The following is a 17,835-nucleotide window of genomic DNA, read 5'->3' on the forward strand; positions in this document are numbered from 1 at the left end:
AAAAAAAAAAAAAAAAAACTTAGGGTATTCAAATCATTAATGAGGGTAGATTTCTCTTTATAGGACTTATCCAACTAATAAATGAAAAAGTAATGATAGAATTGAAATATCACGTTTTTGCCACCTCTAATGAAGGAATGAGTCTAGGAAATGATAGCCAGCAACTATTAATATCACCAAATGCAGATCCTGAGATTTAGCTCAGTGGTGCTGCCACCTGTCTTGCAAGTAAAAGATCCGGAGTTCGATCCCCAGTACCCCCACCCCAAATAATTAAATAAATAAATATCACCAAATGAGAGTCTGACATTATGGGGAGGTATTTAAATGAAACAAAACTGACTGTGAATTGATAATATTTAAAGCCTTGGTGGTAGGAATATGGGGGTCCATTATACCCTTCCCTTTTCATCTGTACATATTTAAAATTTCCTACAGTAACAAGTTAGAGAGGCTGGGGATGTAGCTTGTTGGTAGTGTACTTGCCTGTTATGTGTGAGGCCCCAGGTTCAATCCCCAGCAACATACACACAGTTAAAGGAAGAACAAAAAATTAACAAAACAGGAAAAAAAATAAACCTAGTAGTGACTCCAAGGATTACAAGTCACTGACATGTTTCACTCTGCCCACCCTCTAGGTTGGCATAGAACAGGGTCATAAACTGCTACTGTAAGGACCCCTCCCTGTTCTCCTTACCTGCATCTGTGCAGTTAGCTTCTGGAACTCCAGGCCTAGCTGCTGCTCCACTGCCAGAGATAAACTTTCCTCTGAAGTCAATCTGGATAAAGCTTCTACCTCATGCAATAGAGGCTATGGGTGGAAACAGGAAGTGATATCTTAGCCCAGCCTAAACTGTCCCCCTCCCCACCTCCCAGCCACTCACAGGTAAGTGCTTTTGGATCAGGAGCAGGAAGGAATCTGGGGCCCATGCTGCCAGGTACTGCTGAGTTCTGCCCAAGAACCAGAGCAAGGTGATCTGCAGAGTACAGAGCCCTAGGGCAATAGGTGCTGGACCTGGAAGCAGAGTAGCAGAGTATCTTACAGGTCATGGAGCACTTTTGGGAGGAGGGAGACTTCAAAGCAGAGTGAAGGAACAAAGGGGTATCTTCAGCTGTTCTGTCTGGTCCTCAGCTCACCTGGAGGCTGACAGAGGATCAATCCTGACCTATATTCTTGGAGGGTGTCTAAGAGTGGAGGAAAAAGCTGTCGAAATAGTTCAGTAGTGTGAGAGTTTGAGGCAGGGCTGCTCTGATCCCCAAGGGCTGCAGATGCCAAGGCCTGGCAGAAACCTGAAGATGAGAGGGTACAGTCTGATACAGGAGCAGCAACCTGGTTCTTGTCTTACCCCAATATCATTCTTCTCACCTTGATCCCAGCTCCAGATAAGAGACTGATGAAGTAGGTTGTGGCACGAAGAAGCCAGCTCCTTTTCACATTCCTGAGGCAGGGATGCTAGGGGGAGAAATGACTCTGGAGACCTAGAACAAGGTCTCCCTTTCCACAGCCCCTGCCCACTCAAAAACGGATCCTCCACAACTCAAGACAGGCAGAAAGCTTGAAAGGCCAGAAGCTATAGTCTGAACCCAGGGAATGTTCATTCTAAACAGGCTGCTTCTGTCATCAGGCTGACGAGTGAGCAGGCTGGGAGAAGCAAGTGACTGTGGCCCTCCCAAATGCCCACCCAGGCCCAATCACTCACCCTGAACCAGTGCCTCACTCAGCTGTTGTGCCACTGCCCTGTGTTTCCTCCAGGGTCCCAGATTTAGGTCCAGACTCTGCATGCAGGTTGCCCAAAGAAGCATCCAATATTGACTCCAAAGGTTTCCAGCTCCTTCAAGCCCCAGACCACTGCTGACTGAACCGGTCATGTCCCCTACTAGGCCCAACAACCCTGGTAGCAGCTCCCGCTCCTTCTGGTAGTGCCTGCGGAGCTGGTCCGGCAAGCACAGTCCCCCAAGTGCCTCATCCAGCCAACTTGCCATCTGGCAACCCCTCTCCCTGGTTAGAAGACGAAGCACACTGGCCGAGGGGAAAGGGCGCGCTGCTCCTGGGATGTAGCTCACGGCTTTTTCCTGCAGCCTGTGGTAGAGGGGAAGCAACAACAGCAGCTCGGCAAGTTGGGACGTCAGGTTCAGACTGGCGGGAGCCCGGCCCAGAGCGCGAAGCTGCATCTCGATGGCAGCATCCAAGCGTTGGGTAGCTAGTCCGATGGGCCGCGCTATAAGTAGCGGCTCGAGAGAGTCCCGCTGGCGGATTCGCACTAGCGCCTCTCCGGGAGGGTGCAGTTGCAGGTCGCGGCACAAGTGGGGCAAGGGGCCAGGAACGTGAGTGGGCGTGCTGGGGCTCAGAGTCTTCAGGAGGCGCACGACCGCCTGTAGGTGGCGGGCGTAGTCCCGGGCCTGAAGAAGCTGCTCCCGTTCGCGGAGCAGCCTCAGCAACACCCGACGGAGACGCTGCAGCGCTGGAGGAACCGGGCTGCCTGCTGCAGGCTGAGGCTTCCAACCCGCCGCGCCAACCTCGTGGTCCACGCCTGCGTTTGCCGACACGGCCCACCACGGTGGCCCTCTCGGAGGTCCGCCGGGCCGGAGGTCCGGGTAGGGGATGCTCCCGGCAAACGGCAGCCCCTGCCAGCCTCGACCCTCCCCGCGGAGAGCGCCCGCCCGCCTTCCCTCCCACTGCTCCTCCACAGTGCCCCCGGATTGCGCCCACCGCGGGGGCAGAAGGCCACCGGGGCGGGACGCCTGGGCCATGGAGGGGCGAGTTGAAAACGAACCTAACAATTCCTGCTTCCTTGTACCTCCCAACACCAACCGTAGCTCGGACTCCGCCTCATAACAAGAGCGGTCTCTAACGCAGGAACCGCGGAGACCGCGAAGGACTCTCTCGCTCTCCGTAATCCTTGGCATCTGCCCCTAACAAAAATGGCCGCACACTAGCCCACAGCGCCCTTAACCGGGATCAAATTCTAGACAAACTTTCACTTTGGGGTTAGTGTTGACTGGAGATGGTACCGGTTCAGAAGACTGTGGGGCGAATCAACCTCGGTGATCGCTGTGATGGACCAAGAGGGCCTAGGAGGGCAGAAACAACCCTCCTCAAGTCTGTCCTCTGGACATTTTTAATAAGATTTTATGTTTCAGGCGGAGGTTGGAGGGCTCTTGCCCATCCATCTTGAGCCCCCTGATACAGCATCGCCTTCCTTTTCTGTAGACTGCTCTCTGTGGACTGGTTGCTCGATGAGGGTCGCTGCTGTCCCTAAACTCTGCAAGGAATTTCATCCAGCGAACTACGGAGAAGAGACCTGAGTTTACCTATCTAGTCATTACCTGCCTAGACTCAGGATGAGCCGACCCCAAACAGTGGTCTGGGGTCTGTGGGGAAGAGTAGCTCTCGACCTTCTAGACAAGTGAGGGGTGAGGAACCAGAAGCGCGATCCTCATGTAATAAATGGTCAAAGTGAGCAAAATTGATCAGGCAGGTGTGTCTGGGTTGAGGACTGGGTATGGGTATGAGTGTCTCGGTGAGAGAGGACAGTGGGAGCACTAGGAAAAATAAAGAGAACCTCACTAGCCCGGGAATTTAGCTCAGTGGTTCTGCTGCCTGCCTTGCAAGTGCAAGGACCCAAGTTCAGTCATCGGGACCAAACAAAACAAAAAATCCTCACTATAAAAGTAATGTCATATTGGAGAGGGTTTGGTTGAAACAGTGAAAGATGGAACCAGAGAGTAGGCAAATAATGGCTCAGAAGACCTCATTTAGCACAAGGGTTTGGATCTAATCTCAAACTCAACAAGTCCAAAAATTAATTCATCATCCTTGTAAACTGATTGCTTTTGTTCTCATCCCAATTTTAGTTCATAATACAAATTTCTGACTACTTGTTTAATCCAGAAATCTAAGAATCTTTTTATAATTCTCCTTTTTTAGAAGAATCTAGTGGAAGCAGCCAGTCGACAAATAAAGACATAGCATGTATATTCAAAGAAAGAGCAAGAAGGAGAATAGAGAACACTGAGTGGAGTTGGAAGGATTTTAAAAAGAGAAGGTGACATCTAAGCAGAGATCTAAAGAGGACAGTGGGATAAGCCATTCAATGGACAAAGGGACCCCAGGTAGGAAATAAATGCAAAAGCTGTGAAATGGGAGCACAGTTGGTGTGTTATAGGAACTTCAAAGGATACCATGGTGGCTGAAAGAAGGTCATGAGAAAGTAGAAGATTCATGAAGGGAAACAACATTCACTGAGAAAGTGATTCATCAGAATCAGTGTTCTTTGCAGGGAGTGTAGTTCAATTGTACACCAAATGGGACTCTGTGTTCTATCCATAGCCCCCACCCAAAAAATAAAAAAGAGTGTATGGGTCAAACCTTGAAGAGTCTTACCTCATTTTGTCAATGACTTCAAAATGAAACATCGAAGCACGAATAGAGTCAAAACTAGGATGCAAGTGGCTCCATTCTAGCATAGCACTCTTTCCAGTTCCATTCTTTGTCACCAATTAAGAGAGCAATAAAAAGCAATGAATAATAAGGCTCTAAATTATATGACATAGACCTTATGGGCACATTTTGCTTGAAAGAGGCCAGAGCTAATTGGAGATGAAAACACCCGAGAAGGCTTTATGGGGAAATAGAATATAAGTTGGACTTTCAAGGTGAAACAAAATATGAAAAAGGCTCTCTGAGCCAGGAAGAGTTAGAGGACACCTGGGGGGAGGCCCTAAGGCTAGAGAGAGCCTGGTGGCCAAATAAAGATGGAAGCTAAACAGAGGGGGACTGAAAGGGAAAGTTAAAAGGGTCACCGGGGAGATTTCTGGAAGGTTCTGAATCCTAGGCAGAGGTGCTAGAGTCATGTGCTTCTGACCTTAACAGTGAAGGATACTGTAAGTTTTTGAGTAAGGGATAGTTTCTGAGGGCTTGGTTTTGAAATAGTGTGAGGAGAGACCACCGGGAGCTGCTGTACTTATTTCCACATGGGGGCTATTCATGTTCAAGGATATGATGGGGCACAGCTGGAAGAGCAGGTAAGAGGGCTCCATTCCAGGGGTGTCCATGCAGCTGACCTAGTGACAGATCAGATGGAGAAGATCCTGGAAGGTTCCTCAGGCTGGACTGAATACCACCCTTCGCCCTTAGGAATGCAGGAGAGTAGCAAAAGGAGTTGGTGCATCAAGAAAGCCAGGAACAGGGCCAGGATATAGTTCAGTGGCATTGTGCCTGCTTTGCAAAGGCAAGGTCCTGAGTTTGATCCCCGGTACAAAAAAAAAAGCCAGAAAGAGCAGATTAGGGGGGCTGTCAGAGCCGGAAGGATTCTCTGGGAGGGTGGCTGCCATGGTAGAAAGATCAAGCTAGGCAACCCCTTGCTCTCTCCCAGAGCTTTCCTCAATACCAGCCTACTCTACCCTCCCCTTCCCGGGACGTAGTGGATTTTCTTCCTCAGCTCCTGGAGAGTGAGCTCCAGGGCCTGCACTGGATCCATGTGGATTGGAGCAGCAGGCAGCTGCAACTGTGGCACCACAGTGGGGGCTGCAGGGCCTGGACCCAAGATCAAGGCTGGAACCCTGGGTGGGGGGGCCCCTCACATGCTCCCTTTGTTCATGCTCCTCTTCCCTTCCTGTCTCTTTCTCCTTCCTGACAGGTTACCTGCTGGACCATTTCCCTGATGAAGGAAACACGGCTAGACAGAGTGACAGGGGCAAGGGGACCGAGGGACTGGGCAACTACTGTGGTCTTTGAAAGTCCTTTCTTTACCTTCCCTAAGGGTCTGAGCACTGCCCTCAAAGTCCATCTGCCTCCCCATCCTTCTGTAGTGTGTCAGACATCCTGCTGCAGGTAAACATGCCCCAGAAGCTCGTGGTGACCGAAGAGGTGAGATTCTCAGGAAAGGGCTTCATGGTCCCCATATTCACACCCTGTACCTCCCTTAATCTGTACAGATGCTTCCGTACAGTTTGCCTTCCTTTGCATTCTCCCTGTTTCCTTCTCTTTTCCTATCAACTGCACTTCCTTCTCCAGGAAGCCAACTGCCTGGCTACAGCTCTACAGAGCTATTGACTGAGGAGGAGCGCATGAAACAGAAAGCAGAGAAGATATGATGAAAGAAGAAGGTAACCAGTAGTGGGGTGGAAGGAGGGGAGTCCAGAGGGACTTAGAGAAGGGAAAGAGGGAAGTGTGTGAGAAAAGGAGGGAGCTCAAGGCAGCCTGCAGTGGACCTCTTGCCAGTTAGATTGTAGGGGTCCAGGACTTCAGGTTTTTCTGGAAGCCATCAATGTGGTGGGTAGCTGCAGAACCCCACAATACTGCCCTAGTTGGAATCTGTCTCCTCCCTGCTATGAGGCTTCTGGCTAGTGACTCTCTTGTCTGCTTTTTCAGAGTGATAACAATACATACTCCATAGAGTCCCAGGGATAAATGAAACAGTGTTTGCAAATAGTGTGTGTAGTCCAACGCGTGCCATATTGTAAGTGATCAAAATAAATTATCATTATTATTATTATTGTAGCATCAAAAGGAAAGAAAACAACAGGAGTGCTTGGAACAGGACAATGGGGAGCCCAAGGTAAGTTCAACAGGCAGATAACAAGATCAGCAAGGTCCAGAAAGATGGGAGCTGAGAAGGTAGGTAACTCAAGGTGATCCCAGCTCTGTCCACTTTCCATCCAGACCACGATTACCCCAGAGAGGATGACAGCACCCCCAGCCAACCCTGGAAACCTGGCTCAGGGACTGTGTGGTGAGGAAGAGGTGAAAGCCCCTTCCCTCCGTTCTTTGTCTCTGCCCATCTTCTCCCCCTCCTACTTCAAAATACAATTCATTCCCAGCCCCTCTGTAACTTACCTTGAGAATATTTAAATATTTAAAAATACATTGTTACTTTTAATTGTACACAAAGTAATTGTACATAATTGTGGGTATAGTGTAACATTTTAATACATGTATACAGTGTATAGTGGTCAGAACAGTCGTTGGCATAGCTATCACCTTAGACATCATTTTTCTTTGTGTGAGAACATTCAAAATCTCTACTTGTTTGGAAATAGTCAATTAATTGTTGTCAACTGTAATTATTCTACTGTTTTTTAAAACTTTAGAAGTTACTTCTCCTACCTGATTGCTATGAGTTTGAGGCCAGCCTGGGCTACACAGTGGGTTCAAGGCCAGCCTAAACTATACAGCAAGACCCTGTCTCAAAAAGAAAAAGAAAAAGTTATTTCTCCTGCCTAACTGTAGCTCTGTACCTCTTAACCCTTTTCTTTCCATTCTCCCTCCCCTAAACCCTTCCCAGGTACTGGTAACCACTATGCTGGTCTCTACTTCTATGAAATCCACTTTCTAGCTTCCACATATAGATAAGAATATGCCTTATTTGTCTTTCTCTACCCCTGACGTTCTTTCCGCCCACAAGACTTACTGTATCTATCTAGCAGTTTTGTGTCTCTGGCTTTATGCAAGGTTGGGGATTGGCTTCCAAGTACCCACAGAGAGAAGGGACCAAATCAGAAGCCCCAGGGCCTCCAGGAGAAGATGGGCCCAAAAGAAAGGAACCCCTCAAGAGAGGAGAGCCCTAGGCAAAGTCCAAAGGCACAGGTAAAATGGGCAGAGGCTGTCCATTAGGAGTTCCCTCCCCTTAGGGCCAAGAGAACTGGGGTCTGGCTTCATCACTGTCACCTTGACCCTGGGGAGTTTTCTCTGTAGGAGGGTACTTTCTTGCAGGGTTGTCAGGAGAATTGCATATATTAGTTGGATGGTGCTAACTGCAATGTAACTGAACAAAGGAGAAAGTTTTGGGAAGACCCAGGACTCCGGGGCTGCTTGACTTTCCTTCCCAGCCCCAGGCATCTGCAGGACTGCTGGCAGCTGCCATACAGTGGAGCCAGGAACTGGCAAATGAGATCCTTTCTTTCTTTCTCTTCACCCGGCTCCCTGCAGGAGCCCTGTTGGAATCTTCCCGCCCTCTTTTTTTTTTTTTTTTTTTTCCAGAGTTTGGTACTAGCTTTGCTCAAAATGATTTCTACCATGAGGCTATTCTTTTCACCCAGGCCTTACAGCTCAACCCCCAGGACCACCAGTAGGTGGGGACGTGATCACTGTGCTAGGAGATCAGGACAAGGCAGGGTGTGGAAGGTCCAGACCTTTGACCACTTCTCTGTGTTTATCAGGTTATTTGGAAATCGCTCCTACTGCCATGAGTGGTTGGATCAGTCAGCATGGGCCCTAGTGGCCCTTACCCTTCAACTTGGGTGGCCCCGGGGCCTCTTCTGTCTGGGCAAGGCCTTGATGGGGCTGCAGGTAATAGGACCAAGACTGGAAACATACTAGAGATGGGGATCAGGGAGAATGCAGTGGGAATTGACATTTCCTAGATAAGCTCCCACTACCATAGTACCTTGATGGTAGTGGTACCAGAAGGTGGGCCCTGTTTGGGGAAAGGGTCAATTTATAGTTCCTTCGCTTGCCTGACCCCTCAACTTTCCCTTTTCCAATCCTTCTGGGGCCAAAGCGCTTTGGAGATGCAGCTGCTGTGTTCCAGGAGATTCTGGGGGGTGTGTACCAGCCAGATTCAGCCCGGGAACTCCACTCTTGCCTACTCCAACTTGCTTTGGTGAGGAAACTGACCCACCCTCGGGCTAGGGCCATCAGGAAGCACCACCTGGGACTGAGATCCTGTAGTGCCATCCGTTGCCTCCAGTGGGTAAGAAGGGTGTAGGAATGGTGGGCTCATGCGCCCTTCTCTCTTCCCTTTCAGCAGGATCAACAAGGAAGAATCCATGTGCCACCTTGATCAACTGGAGTCCTCCAGTCACTTCCGCATGTTGAGACAGGAGACGCAGACCTGTTATCCTTTGGTCAGAGCAGGTCTTCGGAGCCTGGGCCTTCTGTCTCCACTCACGTCATGTATTCTCCCACATATCACCTGAGCCAGCCCGCCTTATCTTTCCCCAGACTCAGATTACAAGACCCCACCCTCTTCATCTCCAGGATCCCTCAAAGAGCTGGGGGATCCCATGTCTTGGATGCCAGCATCTGCCTCAGCCCAGATGAGAGAGGCATTTTGTTGTTGTTGGTGGTGGTGGTGGTTTGTTTTTTTTTTGTGTGTGTGTGGGGGTTCCTCAGTACCAGGGATCAAATTCAGGATCTTGTACTTGCAAGGCAGGCGTGTTGCCACTGAGCTAAATCCCCAGCCCTGGGAGGCTCTTTCTCTAATAGAGTGAAAATAGTGAACACTTTGTGCTAATATTTTTCTGCATATTTTGAGGCCCTGTAATTAAATCCACATTTAGCTGGACATGTTCGCACATGCCTGTAATCCCAGTACTTGTGAGGCAGAGGCAGGAGGATTGCCATAAATTCGAGTTCAAGGCCAGCCTGAATTACAGAGTGAGACCCTGTTTCATAAAACAAGCAAACACTAAAAGTCTATTAAAGGTACCTCTGGCAATCATTCCTTTTGCATGGAGAATCTTCTCATGAGAGAAAGTCCCACATCCACTGAAACATTCTTTCTTTGGTTCCCAAGCAGATGGCTTCTTTTGAGGGTGGTAAGGAAACATAAACACTTTCAGAGCTCAAGATGAGGAACCACCTGGGTGCAAGGGTGCACCTGAGATTCTAGCACTCTGGAAGACTAAGGCAAGAGGATCACAAGTTCAAGCCCAGCCTGGGCAACTTGGTCACTTAGCAAGACCCTGTCTCAAAAAAAAAAAAAAAAAAAAAAGCAGATGGCTTCTTTTGAGGGTGGTAAGGAAACATAAACACTTTCAGAGCTCAAGATGAGGAACCACCTGGGTGCAAGGGTGCACCTGAGATTCTAGCACTCTGGAAGACTAAGGCAAGAGGATCACAAGTTCAAGCCCAGCCTGGGCAACTTGGTCACTTAGCAAGACCCTGTCTCAAAAAAAAAAAAAAATACTGGTGATGCAGCTCAGCACAAAGGCACTGGGTTCCATCTCTAGTACTGCCAAAAAATAAAGGGTGGGGGACTTGGAAACTGCAGTATGCAGAAGTTCAGGTTTTTGGACTACAGCAGAGTCAGCAAGGAGGCCTCTGGGACTTGCTGTGTTTCTTGGCCCTAGGGAACTCATTCATGAGGTGGAGCTCTGTGCTCAAGAAGGAGGTCCCAAGTAATAAGTAAAATTGAGTCCCACCCTTTGCAGCTTGATGGATTCTTACCTCTTCCTTACCCCGTTCTTGCTGTTTTTCTCTTGCCACAGTCCCCAGAGTGCTGCTAGCTCCTTGTGCCATTTTCTGGCCACATTGCTATGCATAATCAGACCTCCCTGTCCAGTGGTCTGACACCCACCTCCTCCCATTGCAGGAAGATTCTTCAAGGGATTGCATTTGGGAAGTCCCTTACTAGCTCCTGCCTGGAGCTGCAGGCCCATACATCTCCAATTCCCTGCATGATACCCAGACTACTGCTACCATGGCTGCTTTCTTCACCCCAGCACTGGGCACTGCAGTTAGCCTTTCCCCATAGGAGTTTTACCACCACGGGTTACAATTGCTTCTATGTAAGATTCATGATCTTTTGGCTTCTTTAAGAGCCAAAAGTAGCTCCCCTTAGTTGAGTTCTCCCTGGCCCTGGCTAAAAGCCCATTTAAGTGTGGATCCTTAGGTGACTTACCCTCACCCCACCCCAGAGGGACTATTCATGAAGATACATGATGCTTCTGCCCTATAAGTCTAGCCCAATAAAGTTTGCACTTGGAGAGGGGGGTTGAAACATCTCTTTTATATAGGACTTCTCTCCATCTTTTCTATGTTTATGATCTAGTTTCCTTAAATACTATCTAGCAAAATGAAGCCTGCCATTACTAGTTGGGGCATCTCGGGCAGCTCAATATTTAAGCCTCGGTTTCCTCATCTGTAAAATGGGGGCTGTTGTGAGGATTGAAAGTGTAATAAAATACCTACAAAGTGCCTGGTATGTAGTGGGTGCTAAATAAACCAAATTTTGCCTGAAACTATCATATACTGTGATTCCTACAATAGGAAGAGGAAAATAAGAGTGAGCTGCTGCTTAAGTTTAGAAAATCCAAAGTTCCTGGGCCTGTGGGTCTCAAAGTGTCTCTGAACAGCAACATCAGCATCAACAAGAAACTTGTAACACATGCAAAACCCTCAGGTCCTATGCCAGGCCTAAATCAAACTAACTTTTTTTTTTTTTAAGACAGGGTCTCTCTCAGTCCCTAAGTCACCCAGCCTGGGCCCAAACTTGGTGACCCTCCTGCCTCAGCTTCCCCGAGTGCTGAGATTACAGGTGTGTGCCACCTCAGCACTCTTCTAATTAGCAGATAAGTGTTCCTTCTCCAGCACCTCTTAGCTTGTCTTGGATTTGAATCTTCTAGCCAAGAGCCACAGGACCCCTGATACCTTGCCTCACTGTGCCCACACTCACCACTCCTAACTGACAAGGTTCTGACCCAGCAGGCAGTCTATGTTTGGAGTCTTCTGGAATGGAAAGCAGGTGAGTAACCATCTTAGTTTTGCTGGGAGGTGAGTCTTTCATTGCTGTGACTGGGAAAGTGCTGAGCAAACAGAAGAGTTGGGCCAGGAGAAGTGGCAAACACCCGTGATCTCAGCCCTCAGAAGGCTGAGGCAGAAAGATCACCATGAGTTTGAGGCCAGCCTCAGCTACATAGAGTTCAAGATGAGCCTAAACTACAGAATGAGACCCTGTCTCAAAAAAACAAAAACAAAAACAAAAACAAAAAACAAAAAACAAACAAAAAAACCCCAGAAGAGTTGGTCATCGCGTAGAAAGTTTCCAGAAAGCTGATCTTGAGGTGTAAAGGGCCTAAGAGAGCAATAGGAGTCAGGGGTGGTAAATAGGTTGTGTATGTGTTTTAAAGGAATAGCAAAATTGCAAAGAATAGTTTTTATATATAATGACTGACAGACTTTTAACTCTACACCAGTAGTATCTGTCTCTTTCTATCTACAAGGTCATTTTTTCTTCCAGTTGTCCAGGATTGTATGATTTTCACTGATTCATACAGTTCTTGGTCACTGGGAAGAAATCATACCTCTTCTGTGACCAGCCACCCACCCTAAATTCTGGCCCAGAATTCTCTCTGCTCTTGCCTTCTTTATACACTGCCTTCCTCAGGTCTCTGCCAGGGTCTAGTCCACCTTGCACATTCAGCCACATTAACACAAGAAAGCCCTAAGCATTGCTTTCTTGTCTCTCCCTTATAACCCACCCCCATGTTCTGTCTACAGTACAAAGTATTAACCCTAACCCTTTTCCCTCTTTTCTTTCTGTAAATCCCTTGCTTCTTTCTAGGGACACCTTTCTAGGGACAGTACCTCTTACTGACCAAAGGCATATGTTCCTGAGTCAGACAAGCATGAAGATTAGCCTCACCTCAGCACTTAGAAACTGCATAGCCTGGCTAATCTTGGGCTCCTGTGATTTAGTTTCCTTATCCTGAAAATGAGAATTTAAAAAAATCTCTAGGGCCGGGGATTTAGCTCAGTAGTTCTGCTGCCTGCTTTGCAAGTGCAAGGTCCTGAGTTTTATCTCCTGTATACACACACACACACACACACACACACACACACACACACACACAAACAAATCTCTAGCCCATTGGGTTATTGTGAGGATTAAGCCATGCAAAGCACTAGGAACAAAGGCAGCTATAGCCCTTGAATGCCAGGTTCTCTCCTACTTCCCAGGCTTTGTTTTGTTTTGTTTTTTGAGACAGGGTTTCACTATGTAGTTCAGGCTGCCTTGAACTCACTATGTAGCCCAGGCTGGCCACAAACTCACAGAAATCCTTCTGCCTCAACCTCCTGAGGGCTGGGAATACAAGTGCTAGGAGTACAGGCTTGCACTACCACACCCTGCTTTGCTTTCCAGTCTTGTCCACACACCCTGGAATATCCTCTCCTTGACCCTCCACCTGCAACTGGGGCCTTACTTGATACCCCCACCCTTGAGGCATCTTGGAAATGGGGTTGTCACATCTGTGCAGAAGCAGGGGGCAGTCTGAAGAGGGCCAAGAGGACTGAGAGGAGACAGGGCAGCAGGAAAAAAACAAACAAACAAAACCCAAGCATGGTCTTCCGAAGTTCAGCTGAGTCAGCTGGGTCAGCCAGGGATGGGGGAATCTTGTAGCTATCAAGTGTCCCCCTTCCCTCCCCCATCACCCTACAAGAGGGTGATTAATCTCCAGCAGAATAAATAAATGTCACAGATGTCAGCCGTGGAACTGGGCTGGGATCCCCAGCAGGCAAGCCCTGCTACTCCAGGCTCCACTTCAGCGGGCCAACTTTCCAGGCCCTTGCCAGCTGGTCCTGGTGGGTCTGCTGGAGCCACACAGAAGTCCAAAGGCAGAAGATGCCCTCTCTGCTGACACCTTCATTTTGTCTCTGCATAGGGTTTTTAATGCAGGTGGAGGAAACAGATGGGGAATCAACTAAAAATGAGCACAGGTTGGGGAATGAGGAAAGAATCAAGTACTGTGCTATCTCTCTGGGGTCTGCACCCATCTTAGAGGCTTCCCAGGCCAGTCTGATTATGGGAGGACAGAGTCCTGTGACCACAGGCAGCCAGTGGTGGCTTAGTGCCTGCAGCCACAGACAGTTCTAGCCCCCTTTCTCTGTCCAGTGTCTCTGAAGCAGAAGGATGACAAGCACCACTCTGAAGGTTGATTAGACGACAGGATAAAATCCTGACCTTGGAGTTCTTCTTTTGTAAAATGGGCATAATTATACACCTACCTTATAGGGTTGGTATGAGAGCTAAAGGAGATAACCTGCATCTCAAGTGCTCTTCACAGCGCTGCCATCAAATATCTCCAATAGCCAGCATATTTTGCTGTTACTGGCCTGGAGGTCCGCACTGAGGTGTCTAGCAACAAAGTTGTGACTTTACTCTCAGCAAGTCGGAAATGTGTAGGCTGAACAGATCCGGGTCTTCCCTTTACCCCGGAACACAGAAAAGACGAAGAGCAGGAGGCTAGGAGTCCAGAGCCCCAGAGCCCACGTCTGGCAGCAGCTTTGCCTTCAATCGTCTACCTGTATCTCTTCGTCTGACAAGTGGGTCCCGGAGTCAGATCCAGTGGGGAGGCCGCCAGGGCTTTGAACACCACTGGGCAGCGCTAGGCGGCACAGGACTCCAGGGGACAATGCGCGTAGCGAGGCCACATCGGCTCGCATCTCCTCCACGTCGCGCTTGAACTTGGCACGGCGATTCTGGAACCAAGTGACAACCTGCGCGTTGGCCAGGCCGAGTCGCGCAGCCAGGCCGTCGCGCTCTGATGGTGCCAAGTACTTCTGGAAGACGAATCGCCGCTCCAGCTCCAGCACCTGCTGCGCGGTGAACGCAGTGCGTGCTTTGCGCCGTTTGCGGCCCGCGGAACCAGGCCCCAGCACGGGGGAGGCGGCCTTGTCTGCGGGAATAGGGCGGGAATCTGGTCAGTCTCCCGCGGGCGGGAATCTGGCTGTGGCCTGGGAGGAAAAGCTGGGGGTAGGATCAGGTCCGTTGGGCCAAAAGAACGAGCCTGGAAGGCAGAGTGGGTCCAGAACCGTGGTGCCTTACCGAAGCGTGAAGAGCGTAAGGTCGGGCTGAGGTGCAGCTAGGGAGCACGATGCGCCAGCCGCCACTAAGAGGTGTTGCAGGGGAGTAGAAGAAAAGAGGGGTGGAACAAACCAGAGGAGAGCTTCTGAAAGGTTTGGCCTCTTGGAGCTGAGCAGGCTAGCGGGTTTGGGGTGGCACCAAGGGTGGCCCAGAGTAGGGACGGCTACTCAGCCTGGTGAAGGAAAAAGGACCTCCTTAACCTCCTGAGGAATGTGGGGTACCCAGCGTACACCAAAGAGCCCAAAAGTGCAATGGAAAGAGCAGAGGGCGCGAGGAAAGGCAGAGAGTTCGGGATCGCGCACCCAACGCCACACCAAGACTTTCAGCTCCTACCGCGCCCTCGGGGAGTGAGGGATTGGGACGGAATTTGGTCACCTGGAGAGAGAGCCTCTCCTAGCGTTTTCTGCGCTGCCCTTTCTCCACCTCTGAGGCCTTTTGTCTTGTACTGCCTGCTCGGACGCGATTACCCCGCCTATAGCGAATCGACCCTCCCGTCTGTCAGTTCCGGACACCCCGACTGCTCCCCGCCGTGCCGGCGGCCTCCTGGACTAAGGGTGACCCGCCCAGGGTGAGACGAGTCAGTGCCGCCCCCCCCCCGCCCCCCGCCGTGCCGGCGGCCTCCTGGACTAAGGGTGACCCGCCCAGGGTGAGACGAAGGCTTGAGCCTGAGAAACAGAAAGAGAGAAGCGGGGAGACTGCCTAGTTCGAGTCTACGACCGCTCTGTACCTTCAGAGGGTTGCGGGAGGCCGCGCCCGTCCAGTCCGCAGAAGGTTTTACTGGTCAGCTCCTCCAGCGCGCACAGCGGTGACGTGGGACCCGGGCTGGGCTCTGGAAGCCGTGGCGCAGAGGGTGCTCGGGGCACCGTGCACGGGCCTAGAATGTCTGCAATGCTGAAGGGTGTCCGAGGCTGGCGTCCCGAATTCATGGCCCACCGGGATGTTGTGGTTCCGCCGCCCGCTGCGCTTTACTCCGAAGCCTCTTGGTCCCCGCGTCGGCTCCCAATTCGGGCCCCCTGTCTCGGACCCGCCCCCGGCGCTGGAGTCCTGTGTGCCCCTCCTTCTGCGCCCCTATCTCTTGCCTGGGGCTATGTAGGGTCTGGAACCCATAGACGTCCCAGCAGCCTTATTTCTATAGAGTGCAGAGGCGCAGAGAGAAAATCGCGGAACCGCCCGCCAGACTAGGGCCGCGTTGCAGGGCACATCCTGGTGCACACTCAAACTGGGCCCATTCCGCTGGATTCTGTGTGCCGTCCGCAGTCTTCTGCATTGCCGCTCCTTCAGCTCATAAACCCCTGGGCGATAAAACTGTTTTCCTGTCCCCAACAGCTGAAGATTTGCAAAGTTCCAAGGAGGAGCACCAGGGCTGATTGGGCTAGGATCCCTGATCTCAACTAGACCTCAGTCTCCTAGCCTGGCCCCTTCTTCTGCACCAACCCCTGTAAAAACAAAACAAACAAACAAAAAACTCTCTTAAAGATATTCTGGTGGCTGGAAGTGATTAGTGTGTCGCGGGGTTCTGGGAGGTGAGACACGGGAGGACCTGGCCCAGCAGAGCTACAGCAACAGTGGGAATACCACAAAGAAGCCAGTGCAGGTGAGTAGGGGAGTCTGCCCTGCCATGGCTTAGGGGTCAAAACACAAGAACAGAGGCTGGGGAGAGAAACATGCTGCACCGAAGGTGGTCCTAGTGCTCAGGAGAGGTCTTGGCCAGTGAGGCTGGCCTTCTCTAAGGGCCTCCTATTTATTCACTCTTTTGGTCTCTCAGTGGATCTGTCTTCTTATAAAATGCTTATAGTTTAGCTATGGTTCCTCCAGCTGGCAGAGGCTCAGTAACAGCCTCAGAGAAGGTGGGATTCTGACCAGGGTTGAGTCACTTCCCAGGAAGACTGACTTGAAGTACAGACTTCATGGACCCAACCATCTTATGGGACCCCTGCCAACCCAGGCACCAACTCTGTGACTGCTTTATTCATTCCTATTTTATCTGGGCCATGTCTCCTTTTCCCCCGCATTTATTTTGGTCCTGGGTTCACCACTCCAGAGCATAGGCTTGGCAAGTATTTGGCTTTCTTCTTTTAGCCCACCTCATATACAATAGCTGGAGAGTTCACAGCCCAGGATGGAGAATCCCTGCTACTCTCAAGATACTGCTTTGCTACTGGGGCAGTTGGGAACTGATGTTATTCTATCTTCCTTCACCACACCATGAAGAACCAGGCCAGTCCTTCCTAAACTTCTATTATGTCAACTTCCCTGTAGACCTGTGCATCTCCTACCACTTATGCAGTGCCCTTCTGGGTTCACCTGTCTCTTCCTTGGAGCACCATGAACAGGGTTTAGAAAAGCCAGACTCCTTGACATGGATGGGAAGGTAGCTAGACAGTGGCAATCTTCTTGGTAAAAGGCTCCTTTCAGTGACACCACCAGCAACCCAGACCTTCACATAGTGCTTTCATGGTGGCCTGGGCAACACACTTGAAGCCTGATGGGCCACTGCTAGGTCAGGGAGCAGAGCCGGGCCATGGTGGAAAGCTGAGCTGCTTCAGGACCTTGTTTATTGGTTATTAATGGTGGGGGGCAGGAGAGGGCGGGTGAGATGCTCTGGCTGCAGGCCTCAGCACCATCCTTGTGGTTTCACTTAATCTGCAATTAAAGCAGATCCCAGGAGGCAGCAGGAACTGCCCTACTATATCCCAGGCCTGTCACCAAACAGACACTGCAACTATTGCTCATGCATTCACTATATGGCTTTTATGTCTGTCTCTACCTCTGCTCTCAATTACCCGTGTGTCTGTGAGGAGTGTGGGGCTCTCCTGATGGGCCTCTGACTTCCTCCCCTTCCACCTCTTCCGGCCTACCTTCTCCCCTCTGCAGCTTTACTCAGGTAATGGGGTTGGAGGGTCCCCAGACACGAGTTTGGGGGAGGAGAAGCGGAGACTAGTAAAAAGGAAGATGCCTGTACAGCAGAAGCCAATCCAAGGTCACTTCAGCGGCCAGAGAGTAGTCCAGACTACCCTGGGGCCACAGAAGGGGGCTTTTCCCAGTGAATTGTCTGGAACACGAGCTGGGGCGAAACCGGATCCACGGAGAGGGGCAAGAGGAGAGCGAGTGATTAATGAGGGAGATTAAGAGATTAAACCTTGGTTCTGGGTTTGAGGGGGCGCTCAGCTGTCTCATAGACGCCCCCCTCCCCCACCAGCCAGAAGGGTGGAGGCTCTGGGAGCCTATTGCACAACTCTTCTGGCCT

At 50.4% G+C, this 17,835-nt stretch overlaps 3 protein-coding genes across 7 annotated transcripts in view; 1 reads left to right on the plus strand and 2 right to left on the minus strand.

Moving 5' to 3' along the window:
* The window catches only part of Ccdc142 (coiled-coil domain containing 142), a 7,505-nt gene extending 4,596 nt beyond the window's left edge, over nucleotides 1-2,909 (minus strand). For 3 of the 4 annotated variants that reach the window (XM_010631582.3, XM_010631580.3, XM_033764998.1), the window contains exons 1-5: nucleotides 1,701-2,909; nucleotides 1,367-1,453; nucleotides 1,138-1,290; nucleotides 885-1,015; nucleotides 698-811 (exon numbers count right to left, since the gene is read on the minus strand). In XM_010631582.3, the coding sequence (XP_010629884.1) occupies nucleotides 698-811; nucleotides 885-1,015; nucleotides 1,138-1,290; nucleotides 1,367-1,453; nucleotides 1,701-2,907 (1,692 nt within the window). In that variant the 5' untranslated portion in view covers nucleotides 2,908-2,909. The remainder of the gene's footprint in view (nucleotides 1-697; nucleotides 812-884; nucleotides 1,016-1,137; nucleotides 1,291-1,366; nucleotides 1,454-1,700) is intronic. The other variant, XM_010631581.3, reaches the window with a different exon arrangement.
* On the plus strand, nucleotides 2,849-9,095 carry Ttc31 (tetratricopeptide repeat domain 31). The gene is given in 14 exon segments (XM_010631579.3): nucleotides 2,849-3,045; nucleotides 3,212-3,299; nucleotides 5,417-5,520; nucleotides 5,640-5,869; nucleotides 6,017-6,034; nucleotides 6,037-6,108; nucleotides 6,504-6,560; nucleotides 6,665-6,743; nucleotides 7,404-7,588; nucleotides 7,837-7,888; nucleotides 7,982-8,069; nucleotides 8,161-8,290; nucleotides 8,502-8,603; nucleotides 8,748-9,095. Coding segments are annotated over 14 exon segments (1,281 nt in total). The 5' UTR covers nucleotides 2,849-3,005; the 3' UTR covers nucleotides 8,784-9,095.
* A 4,919-nt stretch (nucleotides 9,096-14,014) lies between these two features.
* Lbx2 (ladybird homeobox 2) lies at nucleotides 14,015-15,546 on the minus strand. Of its 2 annotated transcripts, none has more exons than XM_010631585.1 (2): nucleotides 15,316-15,546; nucleotides 14,015-14,400 (listed from the first exon to the last, which is right to left on the minus strand). In XM_010631585.1, the coding sequence occupies exons 1-2, from the start codon at nucleotides 15,512-15,514 to the stop codon at nucleotides 14,015-14,017; spliced, it is 585 nt and encodes a 194-aa protein (XP_010629887.1). In that variant the 5' UTR covers nucleotides 15,515-15,546. The 2 variants fall into 2 exon arrangements, 1 of the variants encoding a protein (XP_010629887.1); XR_781720.1 differs by lacking the exon at nucleotides 14,015-14,400 and adding an exon at nucleotides 14,580-14,760 and having other exon boundaries at nucleotides 15,316-15,386.
* Between the last annotated feature and the right edge of the window lie 2,289 nt (nucleotides 15,547-17,835).

This window comes from Fukomys damarensis, unplaced genomic scaffold (assembly GCF_012274545.1).
Source record: "Fukomys damarensis isolate Sample0158 unplaced genomic scaffold, DMR_v1.0_HiC HiC_scaffold_2, whole genome shotgun sequence".
Taxonomy (NCBI): Eukaryota; Metazoa; Chordata; class Mammalia; order Rodentia; family Bathyergidae; genus Fukomys; species Fukomys damarensis.